Here is a 17,640-nt window from a genome sequence, read left to right as displayed (position 1 = left end):
TTTGCCTGTATTTTCAAAATAAATGCTACTATTGTGCATTTATATTCATACGGTAGAGCCTTAGCTCCTAAATTTTAATTCATCTCAAAAACATTTCAAATATTTTAAAATATGCCATTTAAATAGTTCATTAGTTTTTGTCTGAATTATACTGAGAATTGACTACATTTTGTACTTCACTTTATATCATATAATTTCCCCATCAGATAAAAATTGAGTAGGAGGTAAGATCAAATACAAATAAAAACAGAAGACAATTTATTGAAATGAGAAATTCAGGAAACAAAGTAAATATTTTCCAAAGTTATACTCTAAATTGATGTCCAATTTCATAACTTCCATTAAGTGAAAATCATTATACCGTGATGTTATATCAATCATGAGTTACAGTATAAAAATGGTTACCTTTTACATTAGCTCCATTTTGGCCACAACAAACTATAATTCTTTATGTTTTGGTGCTGAATACATAATTTAGCTTTTGAACATTGCACAACACAATCCCTGAGTGATTCTTACCTGTTGGGATTCGTATATCTATATTGGATAATGTGGCTAAACCACTCCCCCATGAAAAATACCCATTTGTCACCTAGAAAACAAGGTTATGGAAAAAGAAAAAGAACAAATTTGTTAGGATAAGATAAAAAGATAAATATGACTCAAATTAAATCTTTTTTGCTCTAAAATAATTGAAGAAACACTTAAATACAAATATAAAAATTATAAAAAGCACTATGCATTCTATTTTTATGTGGACACATTATAAGGAAAAAGTCTACCAAATTAGTGATATTAATAATCAATAAGGAAACTACATACACAATAGTCTAAAGAATTAAAGAAACTAGAGGAGAAACGATATTAAACTATACAGTTCACACTATAGCCAGTGTCAGAATTTGTTTCAAATTACACCAAATTGACAGAATCTTTCATATGTCAAACTTATTGTCCAGGAAAGTCATTCTCCTTCTTATTTTTTTCAAATACAGTTTTTTTTCTTTTATTAAGTTGGAAACAGCTCTATTCCTCATTAATTTTCACATAACATCTCTTTACATGCTCATAGAGGTCTTGTACAATAAAATACAAGATATTCCCTAAGCCTTCAATTCTTCAAGTCAAACCAATGGAAGTATCTTAATCCTTTCACATACTTTGGATTTTTGAGAAAAAATTAAATTACATGTGTATTTTTTCTAGCATTCACATTCTTTGAGATGTTTCATGATTTTGAATGACAAAAATTATGTCTGATTTAATTTTTAAAGTTTGAGATTAGTAAGATTACTTTGAAATCACAAGACTTTAGAGGCCATTTAGTTCAATTCCAACATTTTATTGGTGAAGAAACTAAGGCCCACATAGGTTAAGCAATTTGTGTAAGACAAGATAGTGTCAGAAGTAGAATTTGAATCCAAGTCCTATGACAATAGAGAGAATATCTTTGAAATGACATAACAGTTGTCAATTATATAGACTGATCATCTCAAATAAAAGTATCCACTTTGTACATGAGCAGAATCAGAAGCCCAGAAAATTACCTGCTGATTTGCAGGTTCTAAAATAAGATCCATTTCTAATCAAGGACTATAATATTATTTGCTTAATTAAAATTCATGATAATTGTATTGCTGCCTACTACAAATTATTTTAATCTGACACTAGATTAAATGAGGAATTATGTTAAATATGTACCAAAAAGAATAAGTCTGAAATAAAAAAGTGATTAGTAGGAGTAGTATTTTTTTAACTATCTCAAAATACACTGCCTTCCTTGAGTCAGGAAGCATGTTGAGGAGAGGTCAGAAAGGGATACAAGAGAACTAAAAATTATATAAGTGATTTCATTTTGCTGGCTAATTCCAAAGTGATAATTTGTGGCAAGGACATTTGGAAGATGACTTGACAGAATTTCTACTATGAAAACAGTATATGAATCAAGAGTGAATTCAAGAAATTAAATAACCTTAATTGCAATATCTTCAGTCTCAGCTGGACGAATTCGTCTAATTGAGTGTTCATAGCTGTCCAGGTTATATCTTCCAGGCTGCTTCCTGTTTATAGTTTTAGTTTGCTGTATTCCAAAGTATAAAAAATAAGACAAGCTATCTTTGTGAAATAATACAAGCTTTTTTATTAAAAAGAAATTCACATTTTTATTAAAAAGAAATTTTCTGACATCAGAGAAAAATTCCAAAAAGAACATATTTCAACTATTTCTGCATATATATACATACATATAGATATATATATATATACATATATATTGGTATTGAAATGAGCTTTTATTTAATTTTTTGTTACATCTGCCATTGGAAAGATAAAAGAAAAAAGAAACTACTAAGCATTATGTCACAAAACAAATCAAATATGAGAAGTTAATAATATTTTTTTCTCACATAAAAGCCTAACTTGTATTCACATATGTTAAACATATTTTGGCTTGGTAAACTTGAACATAGTGATTTAACCCCATAGTATCTCAGGTCACCCACTAAAATCATAAATTTCAGAATAATTGCTAATATTAACTATAAAGGGAAATTCTTTACCAATAATTCTCTATATCACTGAAAGCACAAAAGCAAAACTACCAAAAGAAGCATAATATAAGCTACTATTGTGGTTATAATGAGATACTACTTCTATGCATTTGTGTACATGAATGTATGTGTATGTACCTACATTTTTAAATGTAGATAAACACCACTATCTAAAATATTTCATTGTTTCCTAGAGTGGATGAATTTATTAGTTAAATTAAAAACTAAATGATTCTTAACTGGTTAATTTTAAGAGACATTGAAATAAAAGAATAATAATCTTATAAATCTAGATTTTATAATTTTATTCCTATTAATAAAATTTGAAAGCAGTAAAAATTAAGATAATGGTGGGATAATATTTCCATATACAATGAAATTGAGTATGCTGTGCCAAGAATTTAGAATATTCTTTTTCATGTAGCACCATAGCTGAAGGTACTCAACCTAATACAGGCTAAGCATAACTAAATGTTAAACAAATATTTGGTGAATATACAAAAAAAAAAAAAAAAAAAAAAAACAGTTAATCAAACTAATTCAAGAAAAAAAAAATGAGTCTTAGGATCTGATTGTAAAACTACCTTGTTAGGCACATATCCCAAGGGGATCCCTGACCAAAAAAAAAAGAAAAAAAAAAGATTTCAAAAGTTTTATAGAAGCATTTTGAGGTAAAAAAAATTAAGAATGGGGAATGGCTAAACAAATTTTATTACCGAATGCAGCCGAATATTATTATGTTGTAAGAAGTGACAAACATGATGAATACAGAGAAGTATAAAAAAGACTTTTACAAACAAATGTAAAGTGAAGGAAGAGAGCCTAGAAATGAATATGTATATATAATGATTACCAAAAATTTAAGTATAAAGAATAACTGCCATTAAATAATCAAAACTGGAAATTGTGAAATTATAAAGAATAAGTCCCAAAAGAATCAATATGAGCACTTGACATCCCCTATCCCTTTAAAGAAGTCAATGTCCATGGATTTGGAAAGTTGTATATAATATACAACAGGTATGTATATAACATATAAGAAGTTAGTTTACTTTTTAAATTTCTTTTTCTTTTTTTATTGTACTAAGTTTATTTATTTTTAACACACACTGCTTTATGAATCATGTTGAGAGAGAAAAATCAAAGCAAAAGGGAAAAATCATGGGAGAAAGAAAAAAATAGAAAAAGGAAGTAAATAACATAGCATATGTTGATTTATATAGAGGTTACATAGTTCTTTTTCTGGATGCAGATGGCATTTTCTGTCCAAAGTCTACTGGGATTGTTTGAATCACCGAATCACTGAGAAGAGCCAAGCCTTTCATAGTTGCTCATTGCACATTCTTGCTGTTATTGTGTATGATGTATTCATGGTTCTGCTTGCTTTATTCAGCATCAGTTCATGTAAATCTTTCCAGGCCTTTCTATAATCAGCTTGTTCATCATTTTTTTATAGAACAATAATATTCCATTATCTTCATATACCACAACTTATTCAGTCATTCCCCAATTGATGGACACCTACTCATTTTACAACTCTCTGCTAACCATAAAAAGCTGGTACAAACATTTTTGTACATTTGGATCCTTTCCCCTCATTTATGATTTTCTTGCCCAGTAATGGCATTGCTAGGTCGAAAGGTATGTACAATGTCATAGCCCTTTAGGTATAGTTCCAGATTGCTCTTCAGAATGGTTGGATTGTTTCATAACTCCAACAACAATGCATTAGTTTCCCAGTTTTCCCACATTCCTTCCAACATTTATCACTACTTTTTCCTGTCATCCTAGTCAATATGAAAGGTGTGTAGTGGTACCTCAGAGTTGTTTTAATTTGCATTTCTCTAATCAATAGTGATTCAGAGCATTTTTTCAATAACTATAGATGGCTTTAATTTCTTCATCTGAAAATTGTCTGTTCATGTCCTGTGGCCATTTATCAATTGGGAAAAGACTTGTACTCTTATAAATTTGTATATATTAGAAATGAGAACTTTATCAGAAATACTGGCTGTAAAGATTTTTTCCAGCTTTTTACTTCCCTTTTAATCTTGTTTTGTTGTTGCTTTGTTTGTATAAAATATTTTTAATTTAATGTAATCAAAATTATCCACTTTGCCTTTCATAATGTTCTATAATTCTTCTTTGGTCACAAATTTCTCCCTTCTCCAAAGATCTGATAGGTAAGTTATCCCTTGTTTTCCTAATTTGTTTATGGTATTACCTTTATGCCCAAATAATATATCCATTTTGACTTTATTCTAGTATGGGATATAAGATATAGGCCTATGTGGAGTTTCTGACATTATTTTCCAGTTTTCCCATCATTTTTTGTCAAATAGTTCTTTGTTTTTCCAGAAGCTAGAGTTAGGGGATTTACCAAATTATCAAATCAAAGCTGTAGGCTCTGATTATTGTATAGTGGGTATCTAATCTATTCCACTGATCTACCACTCTATTTCTTAGCCAGTACCAAATGTTTTTGATGACTGCTGCTTTATAATATAGATTTAAGTTTGGTACTGCTAAACCACTATCCTGTGTATTTTTTTCATTAATTCCCTTGATATTCTTGACCATTTTATTCTTTCAGATGAATTTTTTTCATTTTTTTCTAGTTGTATAAAATAATGTTTTGGCAGTTTGATTGGTAGACCAATGAGGCACAATTGTCATTTTTATTATATTAATTTATTATATTATATGTCGGCCTAACCTTGAACAATTGATATTTTTCCAATTGTTTAGATCTGATTTTATTTGTGTGAGAAGTGTTTTGTAATTGTGTTCATATAATTCTTGGGTTTGTCTTAGCAAATAGATCCCTAAATATTTTATTTTGTTAACAATAATTTTAAGTGTAATTTCTCTTTCTATCTCTTGTTGATGGGGCTTTGTCAGTAATAGATAGAAATGATGATATGTTGGTTTATTTTATATCCTGCAACTTTGCTAAAATGGTGAATTGTTTCCAATAGATTTTTGGATGATTTTCTAGGATTATCTAAGTATATCATCATATCATCTACAAAGAGTGATAATTTTATTTCCCCATTGCCTATTCTAATTCCTTTAATTTATTTTTCTTTTCTTATTGTTAAAGCCAACATTTCTAGTACAATATTGAATAATAGTGGTAATAATAGGCATCCTTATGTCACCCCTGATCTTATTGGGAACTTGTCTACCTTCTCTTTACTACAAATAATGCTTGCTGTAGATTTTAGATACATACTGGTTATTATTTTAAGGTAAACTCCCTTTATCCCTGCGCTCTCTAGTGTTTTTAATAGGAATAGGTGCTGTATTTTGTCAAAAGCTTTTTTTGCATCTATTGAGATTATCATATGATTTTTGTTGATTTTGTGATGGATATGGTTGATTATGGTCATAGTTTTCCTGATATTGAACCACCCTGCATCTAAATATCTATTGATCATAGTGTATTATCCAGCTGATAAGTTGTTGTAATCTCTTTGCTAATATTTTATTTAAAATTTTTGCATCAGGATTCATTAGGGAGATTGGTCTGTAATTTCTTTCTCTGTTTTAGCTTTTTCTGGATTAGGTATAAATAGCATATATATCATGGAAGGAATTTGGCAGTACTCCTTCTTTACCTATTTTTCCAAAGATTTATATAGTATTAGAATTAATTATTCTTTAAATGTTTGGTAGAGTTCACTTGGGACTCCATATGGCTCCGGAGATTTTTTTCTTAGGGAGTTCATTAATGATTTGTTCAATTTATTTTTCTACAATGGGACTATTTAAGTATTTTATTTCCTCTTCTGCTAAAATGAGAAATTTACATTTTTGTAAATATTTATTTACTTTGGTTAGATTACCAGACTTGCTGCCACAGAATTGAGCAAAATATCTCCTAATTATTGCTTTAATTTCTTTTTCATTGGTAGTAAATTCACCCCTTCCATTTTTGATGCTGGTGATTTAATTTTTTCTTTCCTTTTTTCTGATCAAATTAACCATAGTTTTATCTATTTTGTTATTTTTTTCACAAGACCAACTCTTAGTTAAATTATTAGTTCAATAGTTTATTAGTTTCTATTTTATTAATCTCTTCTTTGAGTTTCAAAATTTCTAATTTAGTATTTAATTGGGGGTTTTTAAGTTGTTCTTTTCTAACATTTTTAGTTGTATGCCTTATTCACTAATGTTCTCTACTTTTTTATGTAGTTATTTAGAGGTATAAAATTTCCCCTAAGAACTGCTTTGGCAGTATCCCATAGGTTTTGGTATGTTGTTTCATTATTGTCATTTTCTTGGATGAAATTATGCATTGTTTCTGTGATTTGTTGTCTGACCCACTCATTCTTTAGAATAAGATTATTTAATTTCCAATTGATTTTTAATCTAACTTTCCCTGGCCCTTCATTGAACATAATTTTATTGCATTGTAGTCTGAAAAGGAAGGATTTACTATTTCTGCCTTTTTACATTGAATTGTGAGGTTTTCTGACCTAATATTTGGTCAGTTTTGTATAGGTGGCATGTACTGCCAAGAAAAAGGTTTATTTCTTTCTGTTCCTATTCAATTTATTCCAGAGGTCTATCATATCTAAACTTTCCAGGATCCTATTAACCTACCTTGGTTCTTTCTTGTTTATTTTGTGGCTAGATTTGTCTGATGAGAGAAGGTTGATACTGAATCACTAGAATAGTTTTGCTGTCTTTTTTCCTGCAACTGGCTTAAAATCTTCTCTAGGAATTTGGCTGTTCTACCACTTGGGCCATATACATTTAATATTATTACTACTTCATTATTTATGGTACCCTTTAACAAGATGTACTTTCCCTCCTTATCTCTTTTAATAAGATCTGTTTTACTTTTGCTTTATCTGAAATCAGAATTGCTACCTCTGTTTTTTTACTTCAGCTGAAGCATAATAAATTCTGCTCCGCCTTTTACCTTTACTCTGTATGTTCCTCTTTGTATCAAATGTGTTTCTTGTCTTTTTTTTCTTTTTAATGTCATTTGCTAAAAGACATGATTCTTGGGAAAGGAGACAAATAAACAGAGGTAAATCTAGAAAATTTACCAAATAAAATAAATGGACAGGGAGTGGAGGGAAGGGACTGAAAAAATTTGGAACCCAGGTTTTGCAGCAGTGGATGTTGAAAATTATATATGCATATGTTTTGAAAATAAAAAGCTTTAATAATAACATTAAATATAAAAATACCCTTACAAAAGAAACAAAGGATATGAACAGAAAATTTGCAAAGAAATTAAAACTACCTCTAGTCATATGGAAAAAAAAATACTCTTAAGTCACTATTGATTAGAGAAATGCAAACTAACAGAACTCTGAGATACCACTTCATACTTCTCAGACTGATGACAGGAAAAAGATAATGATAAATTTTGGAGGGGATATGGCAAAATTGGGACACTAATGCATTGTTGGTGGAGTTGTGAAATGGTCCAAACATCTGGAGAGCAATTTGGAACTATGCTCAAAGGGCTATAAAACTGAGCATACTCTTTGATCCAGCAGTGCCTCTACTGGGTCTATACCCAAAAGAGATCATAAAAGAGGGAAAAGGAACCACATGTACAAAAATGTTTTTGACAACCCTTTTTATAGTGGCAAGAAACTGGAAACTGAGTGGCTGCCCATCAATTGGAGAATGGCTGAATAAATTATGGTATATGAATGCTATGGAATATTATTGTTCTATAAAAATCAACCAGCAGGATGATTTCAGAAAGACTTGGAGAGACTTGCATGAACTGATACTAAGTGAAGTGAGTAGAACCAAGAGAACACTACACACAACTACAAGATTATATGATGATCACCTGTGATTAACTTGGCTCTTTTCAACAATGAAGTAATTCAGGCCAATTCTAAGAGACTTGTGATGGAGAGAGCCATCTATATCCAGAGAGAGAACTATGGGGACTGAATGTGGATCACAATATAGTATTTTCACCTTTGTTGTTATTATTTGCTTGTTTTTTTCTTTCTCATTTTTTTCACTTTTGATCTGAGTTTTCTTGTACAGTATGACAAATATGGAAATATGTTCAAAAGAACTGCACATGTCTAAGTTATATCAGATTGTTTGCTGTCTTAGAAAGTGAAGAGGTGGCAGAGAAGGAGGAAAATTTGGAATACAAGGTTTTGCCACGATGAATGCTGAAGACTATCTTTCCATATATTTAAAAAAATAAAATACTATAAAAAATAAATTAATTAAAATAAATTTTAAAAAGAATGAAACTATACTAGGCCTTAGATCATTATATCCTTGACTACTCATTAAAGACTTGGATAAGGAAGAAAATTGTCCCCACCAGATAAATATGATTGAGCAAAAAGCAAGAAAAGGACACAAAAAATATTGTTACTGTGATTTCCTCATTTCACTCCTGCTGAGCTTACATTTCTTGTATTAGAGCTTAGTAAACTGAACAATTTGTTCCTAGAGCCATAATTATGATTTCTCTAAAGATAATTAGATTTATTTCATAATCCTGGTGAATCTGAGAGACAGTATGTTTTTCTCCCTATACTCTTGAAATTCCTATTAAGACTCTATTACAATAACTCTTATCATAATTGGACAGTAAGGTTATTTTTAGGAGTAGCACTATTACTAAGAAGTTTGATATAGTGAACAGAGAGGTGGCCTCTTAGTCAGGAAGACCTGACTTCAAACCATGACTTTGATATATAATGGTTATACCACAAGCAAATACTTAATTTATCAATTTTCTAAACATCTCTATGACTAAGCTCAAGAACTGCTGATCTGTATTAGTAAATGGAGTTTCTCACTGTTATTTGTGCATAAGAGTGAAATCACAGGCCTGTATACAAATAAATCAAACTATTAAGATAAATAATAAGTAACTAGGATTATGTCAACCCAATATTTGAGTGAAGGAATTCATTTAAAATGTATTTAGTAAGTCTTTATTAAGAAATATCTTTAAGAATGAATATAAAATCTACTTTCCCCTGCTAAATCTATATATTGTTTTTAAAGATAGATGACAAATTGGGGGGTAAAGCTATCTTTTATATTTAATACATCCAAAATAATCTGATTCTGCTGTTGTTCTTTGAATTTATTTGCAATTATCTCTTCCATATAACACAGCTTTAATATATCATGGGTTGGCATAAAAAACTAAATGGGAATTTTGGGGGAATTTTGCAGAAGTTTCAGTGCCACGAGAAGGCCAGAAGACAACACAGAGCCTGTGGCCATTTAACCCAAATTTTATAATAAGGTAAACATGGTACACATTCCATAAAAGAAAAATGGAAAAAAATGCAGATTTCTATGGTACAAAGGGAAGGCCAAAATATTTACATACTTTCCTCCACAATATGGAAGGGATAACTGTAATAAATGTAACCAGTCTAATGCTACTCGTAAGATTATGTAACTATCAAAGACTAATAAAAAGCACTTTTAGATGTTATTGACATCATCAAATTTACAATGATCCTAACCCAAAAAAAAAAGTTTATATGACAAAATGAAATTCCTTAAATTCCTTTCAGATCTATACAAAATATAATTATAGTTGTCTTCAGCAAAAAAGAAGAAACAAAGCATAAGAGATAGAGCTGGCCTCTGAACCAGGAAAATTGGGTTCAGGTTCCCCCTTTGACACATCCTGGCTTCTACAACCCTGAGCAAGTTGCTTAATTCATGAATCCCGTGTGATTCAATTGTTTGAGTCATGTCAATCTCTGTGACACCATTTTGGATATTCTTGGCAAAGATTTTGGAGTGGTCTTCTCCAGCTCATTTTACAAATGAGGAAACTGAAGTAAACAGGATTAAGTGACATGCCCGGGTAAGTGTCTGAAGTCTGATTTGACCTCAGGAAAATGAATCTTCCTGACTTTAGGCATGGCACTTTATCCACTGTGCCACCTAGTTAGTTCCCTTGTTGAAAACTCAAGGTAATTTCATAAATCAATTAGTGGTAGAGAAGGTGCTGACCAGTTTTAAAAGAGGAAGTTTCCTCACCAGGGACTTTTATCTACCTGCTAAGTTCCAAGGAAAGTTCCTATCCCTCAGTAGAAAATCCAAGTATATTTAAATCTGTCTGAGATTTAAAACTGAAGATTCAAAAAGCATTCTCCAGATATGTGTTTTCTTTGTAACAATACCATGTGTTCTTTTTTTTTTCCTTAAGAGTCAATGTTTTAAAAATGATTCCCAGCACCAGAATGTCATTCCAACGAAGATGGCTGCTAAAAATTTGACTTAAGGTAAACTAAAGTATTTGGAGCTAGGTTATGACTGGAAATGATTTACTGCCTTTCTCCAGGGTTTCATTTTGGCTTCATTTTTGATAAAAATAGGCAAAGGTCCTTATATCTGCAAAAAAACTTATCTTTGTAAATTTGTGATAGAAAAGATTAGAAGCCTTGAAATTTGATTCAGGAATTTTCTGGGGGTAGTTTTCAGCATAAAGTAATTATCCAACTCAATAATTTTAAAAAGTAATTTAATGGAATTGTAGAAGGCAAATAATATTGGATTTAAAACAAAACAAATTAACTGAGAAAGCAAATATCATGCCCATTACAGTGAGTGGGCCATTTCACAAAAAAGTTCAAAGTTCCTGACCAAGTTTCCAGAGATAAAGAATTCTGAGTCCTGGGATTCAAGCCTGAGTGGATCACAAAGATTCACAGAAAAGTACTTAGTTTAGTTATTTTTATGAACTGTGCTGTGTACCAAGAGATCATATAAGCACCCAGTAATGTCTATACATGATAAATGTATAAAGAAGCCACTCAATAAACTGGTCTATACCTAAATAGAAAATTGTTTTCCTGAACCTAGAGGTTTTGTCTATGATACACTCATATAAATCTATATACATTTATATACATTCATATAAATCATAATAATGCCCTGGATGAGATAAATTAGAAAAATGTCATATAATTTAAAACTGTTTGTCCTTCAATAATAATACTAGCAATAACACATAAGCATAAAATCACTGTCTTTTAGACATATTCAGTTCTGTAGTACTATTGTCCCCCAAAGACGGTCAGCAAAAATTACTTCATGCTCTTTTCTAAACTATGGAGAGGGTGGGAGCAAGAAAAGTGTTGACAGAGATGTGAGTTGGAGTTCTACAGATGTAATTTGAAGAAACTTTGGCACCAAAATGTCACTAATGTTCCATGGAATTTCTACAGCCAAAACCACTTAACTCTAAGTTTTGACAGAATACATAGTATATTTAGTGAACTCAGGGAAGAGTTTCCATTAGTGTTATTTTAAAACACACAGCTTTTTTCACTCCATTTTTTAAGATTTGTAGTTTTGTGGCTTGGATCTAGAACAATGACAAATGACCCTAAAAGAAAATAGTTCAATATTTCAATACTTTGATAGATCTGTGATCTTGTCAATGTTGACCTTCCCTCCAACAATGCAGATGTCACTCTATCCCTGCCTGCTGAACTTCTACAATTTTAGTCTGGTATTGCAAGAAAATTTTGACAGCAACTCTACCCAATGTGCTAGAGATTTTCCTCTCAATGTCTTGACAATGTGTAGATAGTAATGAAGTATCCAGGCTGTCCATTGATTGTCCCATATTTCCTGTAGCTGTGTAACCAGCCATTTTTTTTCCCCAGTTGATGACACAGTTTAAACCATACTTCAGTTGTAATGGGTTGCAGCCTGTTCACTCCTACAATGTACCTTTCCATTACCCTTTGGGTGACCCTGAATTTAACTTTTTAGAGATTTGTGTTATTCCATGAGTCACTATTCTATAATATCACTGGAGAATCCTTTGTTTCAAGATAATGGGATCATTAAAATTACTCCAAACTATGCTCCTTTATCCTGCTCAACTTTGGTCCTAGTTTACTATGCAATCACATTTTCTGAATGAGATATAAATATTATATATATATATATATATATATATATATATATATATATATATATTCTATGGGTATCCATTTATCTGTACATTTTTATCTAGAGAAAAATAAAGAATTTTTCATCCACTTAGTTTTCATCATGTAGATAATTAGATAAAATTCCTTCAAATGATTTAGCATTTTATTTAGGAGTAATTGCAATGTTCCAGGATTTGATATCATTAACAGATTGTTATATATAAAAAGAAAAATCCCTCAGATTACATAAATAAAAATTACATTAATAAAAATACATCAATGTTATATACATCTATTGTAAACATACCACTTCCTTTGGAGGGAATCTCAATTGATATTAATAATTAAAAATATAGTATGTTTTCAATAATTATGAAGAATCTATATGCTCTTTGGACAAGTTTCTTTTTTAATACCAGCCTCAACTCAATTCAATTTACAGTGTTCTCCTCCAATTTAGAAGGTTTCTTCTGAGAACCTTAACTGGATGCTTATAACTTTTTCATCTTATACAATTTAAAGGACCCCTTTGTAATATTTCAAAATGCTCTTTCAATAAAACTTTGTATTTGATAATAGTTGATTCTGACTAATAAATTTATTTTGCAATTAGGTTTGGATAAAGTTCAAATGGATTGAGAACTTTTCCATTTCTTTTTGAACTGAATAGTTGTTGATTATCCAGTGAACACTGAAAATTCTGAGACCCCTTAAGAGCAGGAACTATATTGGTTCTATATTTATCTTCCCATGTTTAGCTCAGGATCTGTTAGATAATAATCACTTAATAAGTATTTTTTTAATTTATTCAAATAATTTAAAGAGGAAGAAAGCATTTACTTCTCAGGGCATCAGGAATGGTTTTGTTTAGGAAATGACATCAAAGCTTTTTAAAGGACTTCACAAGACACCTCAGATATGGGAGATATACAAAGGCATATTCTTCATTCCTCCATGGCTCTTTTAGATCATCTGAATATTTAATTCCTCTGAATCTACAGTGTTTTAAGCCTCAAAATCATATAGTATCACCAGGATGACTTTGTGTGTGATTAGGAAAACACAGGTCTTTCAATCTAGAGACTATCTTGGAATCAAGAGAAGTAGTGCACAATTTTCCAAATGTAGGACACTCTACTATTTTTTTCCTTTTCAATTCTAGTCCCAACTCACTGTCCTCCTGTAGTGTCTATTAAAGATATAAGTACTAATAGGAATTTTTCATTCATCTGATTTTTCCCTCTACTGATTGTAAGATTTTTGAATAATTGAATAATTACATATCTCATTAAAGAGACCAAGTAATATCCTGGGGCTTGAGGCACTATAATATCATCTACAAAAATGAGTAAATCTCTTTCATAAAACTTTATGTAAGATCTCCAGGAAATTAAATAGATCCTCTTAGAGAATTTATAGAAGGAATTAACAAGAATGGAAAAAATGAAAATGTCTGTATGATTTATGATTTACACAAGTAAAAAAATATATACCATTAACAAGATCCATGGAAATAACTATTATTATATAATTTTAAGGGCTTTTTCATAATTAAATTTTGTATTTTATAAAAATTAATGTTATCTTGTAAGTTTGTTTTGTTTTTAGGTATAGCAAAAGCTTGAATGACTAAGAAACTTTTCAATTTCCTTTTGAATTGGACATGTTTTGCTTTTAGAGTAACTCTTACAAATGGACAGACATCATATAAAAAAGTTAATATTTATAAATGTATTTTGAAGATTTAAAAATTCTAGGCAAACATAAAACATAATGATTAAAGTAATTTTACATAACAGAAAGAGTAATAAGCTGGAAGTTTAGAAATAAAAACTCAGTTCAAGTTTACTACCACTTTGCTTCCTAGCAATTTGACTGAATTCTTTTGAATTATAACTACTCAACTTCAGTTTGCTCATCCATTAAATGAGAATAATAATAATTATTATATATTACATATTATGTTACATACTTATCTCGCGTTATTGATGAGAATCAGATAAGACAACATACCTTATAAACAGAAAAGTATATATCAATGTAATAGTACTGTTACTATACCGAAGGATTTTTTGTTTGATTTGGGTTATGTTTTTATTTAGTTTTATGTAATCAATGAGTTTTTAAATCCAATGATAACTGTCCTTGCTTGTGCGTAAAAAAAAAAAATTACCCCCAAATTGAGAACATTTGAGAACAATTTCATACCGCAATTAATTATGTTCTTTTAAAAATACTCTTCTCTTTAAAACACAACAAAACACAATAACCCATTTGGTAAACAGAACTTACTACTCCTGTGTGTTTCTTACAAGACTCAAAGGTTAGAGAACCGTCACCATTTCTCCAGCTGTCATCACCAATCTCATCACTTAAGAGAAATTCATTTAACTTCTGAACACTGCAAAAAAAATAAAATGGAAAAACATACGTTGATATGCCCATGCCTTAAGTTATAAAACAGTTCCATCTTTGTTTCTTATTAGCTTTGTGATCTTGGACAACTCATTTCCCTTCCTCTGATCCACATTCAGTTTCTTCATTTGGATTAATCAGACAGTTGGACAAGATAATCCTTACAGGTCCTTTCAGATCAAAATCTATGATCATATGGTTAAAATTGAATTTTAGTATCAAGTTCTCTCCACTCTCATTCACTTTTTTTTCTGAGTTACTTTTAATTTCATTGATTTTACCCCTCACTATAAAGAGCCTATTCTGAGTTTGAGGAGATAAAAGTTAGGGATGAACTTAACATGTGGTGAAGTACAATAAATTTTCTGAGCCTAGTAAATTGGAGTTCTTCCAGAGCTGCTTCCAACTCGACCCTGGCTGGCCTCTTCTGGCTTTGGCCACCTTATTTGAAACCAACATAGAAGTACACAGAATGAATACACAGGACTCTTAAATGTCTCCTAACTACTCATCACACCACAAATAAACTGAGTTTAGGAGAGAAGAAAATCTTCTCAAGGTTTGCCACTAATAATATGACTAATGGCTGGGTTGCTTAGTGAGAAGAGGCAGCCTTCGGTATAAATCCTGGTGAGCCTCTCTGATTGAGTCCATTTTTCTAGGAAGCTCTTTTCCTTTTTGCCATCCTTTAATAGTCTTTTGCTCAAGATTGGAGGTGCCCCAAAAAACTAGCCCACTTCATTAATTATCATCATCATCACCATTCTGTAATATGTAAATATTCCACATATTAATTATATATATTTTACATATCAAGCTGTTATCTCCTCTCAAAACCTATAAATCCAGGAGTTGCATCTTAACTAAATATACTGTATTCCACAGTTCAAGGCACAGTGCTTTACACGTAGTATGCAGTGAATAAATCTTGGTTGAATTAGACTGAACTGAATGCTAACTCTCAGATCTATTTACTCATACATAGCTTCTCATCATCAATTTCCTACCCGACATATCCAGAGACATCTCAAATTCAGTGTATACTCCAAAACCCAGTCTTCCTCCCACGTTCACTATTTCCTCAAAGGTACCACTACTATCTTTCCAGTCAATCTCAACTCTTCACTTGCACTTACCCCACATATCCAATCAGTTGATAATTATTTCACATTTCCCTCATATGTTCCCCACCTCTTCATTTATATAGTAACCTCCCTCTATCAGCTTCTCCTCCCCTTTCTTCTGGATTATCTCAATAATCTCCTAATTGGTCTTTCTGCCTCTAGTCTTTACCCCTCTAAACCATCCCTCCACACAGTAACCAAAGAGATTCTCCTAAAGCATAATTCTGACCATAATCTGTCCATACCCATTCTTTAAACTGCAATGGTTCCCTTTTACTTTGGGGATCAAATATAAACTTGTCTGGTATTTAAAATTCTTAAAAAAAATCTTGCCTTATCCTACCTTTCCTAAATTACTATTTCAGTTTTCACAGCCTGTACAGTCTAGCCAATCTAACCATCTTGCTGTTTCTCACATAAGATGCTCCTTGATTTTTGGTGCCTTTTATTCTCATTTCTATAATATGTTTCATCTTCTTCTTTATCTCTTGGAATATCTAGTTTGCTTCAAAATTCATTTCATGTCACCTTCTATATGGGGTCTTTCCAACATGAGCATCATCCTGCCCAGGTTCCTTTGGATCTGCCATGGATGTATTTCCCTTATATCCATGTTAGTTTATGTTGTCTCTTCCATTACAATAGGAGTTTCTAAAGGGCAAGGTCTGTTTTACTTTTATCTCTGCATCTCCTGTCTTTGCATAATGCATTTTACACAAGTGCTTAATTAGTGCTAACCAACTGACTGATTGTTACTGAATAAATGGAGGTGGATTAAAGAGTATGCTCTCCCCCCCCAAAAAAACTATACAAGAAAACCATATGGTATTATTCTAATATTTCTGAAGATTCTTTTACATAGAATCTCACTTCTTCAAATTAAAATCTCATCTATGATTGTCTCCCTGAGGGCATGTTGATTTAATATGTTTTCAAAAATAAAAAAATAAAACAGAATTTGGTGGGGAGAAAGAAAAGAACAACATTAACAATATAATTTTGTAATTATCTTCTTTTAAGAGTTTACCAAGGAAAAGATGGATCCACATTAAGATGGAGATATGAAGGCAGGCACCATCATGGTATGTAAAACAAAAAAACTGTAGCCTTTTAAAAATATGTAAACATATTTAGATATTTTAAAATATCAATGTAATTATAGTTGGGGCTAAATCATCTCATATAAGCCTCAATAAACTTATAAAATGAATAAAGATCAGTTCTATTCAAGATGTTAACTTTGAATCATAAAATGTGGACCTATTTACATTAGAAACTGTGTCTCTCCATAGCAGCACTTGTAAAAAAAAAAAATATATATATATATATATATATATATATATATATATATATATATATATATATATATATATGTTATGGCATACTACCTTTAAAAAATTTCCTATTTTATCTCTAGGAAAATGGACATTTGTTCAGTCATCAAAAATCTACTTTGCAAATTTTCAAGGCACAGTACTCTGGAAGCACATGTTTTCTCTCCCAATAGAATATATGAAATTTCTGAGAGCAATAAATATTTCATTTTGTCTTGGTAACCTTAATGACTAGAAGAGTGCCTACTTGGAGTACGCATTTAATAAATATTAATTGATGGATCATGATCAAAAT

General features: G+C 30.8%; 1 protein-coding gene and 1 long non-coding RNA gene across 3 annotated transcripts in view; one reads left to right on the top strand and one right to left on the bottom strand.

Moving 5' to 3' along the window:
• ABCC9 (ATP binding cassette subfamily C member 9) overlaps window positions 1-17,640 on the bottom strand; it is a 190,340-nt gene that overhangs the window by 96,771 nt on the left and 75,929 nt on the right. For both annotated transcript variants that reach the window (XM_074268855.1, XM_074268856.1), the window contains exons 14-16: window positions 14,765-14,873; window positions 1,973-2,080; window positions 520-592 (exon numbers count right to left, since the gene is read on the bottom strand). In XM_074268855.1, coding sequence (XP_074124956.1) covers window positions 520-592; window positions 1,973-2,080; window positions 14,765-14,873 — 290 coding nt within the window. The remainder of the gene's footprint in view (window positions 1-519; window positions 593-1,972; window positions 2,081-14,764; window positions 14,874-17,640) is intronic.
• On the top strand, window positions 10,731-17,513 carry LOC141543505 (uncharacterized). Its single transcript, XR_012482457.1, has 3 exons — window positions 10,731-10,810; window positions 17,032-17,093; window positions 17,429-17,513. It is a non-coding gene; the product is annotated as an uncharacterized LOC141543505 (long non-coding RNA).

This window comes from Sminthopsis crassicaudata, chromosome 5 (assembly GCF_048593235.1).
Source record: "Sminthopsis crassicaudata isolate SCR6 chromosome 5, ASM4859323v1, whole genome shotgun sequence".
NCBI classification, from domain to species: domain Eukaryota; kingdom Metazoa; phylum Chordata; class Mammalia; order Dasyuromorphia; family Dasyuridae; genus Sminthopsis; species Sminthopsis crassicaudata.
The sequence above is the reverse complement of the archived record's forward strand: the minus strand, read 5'-3'. Positions and strand labels throughout refer to the sequence as shown.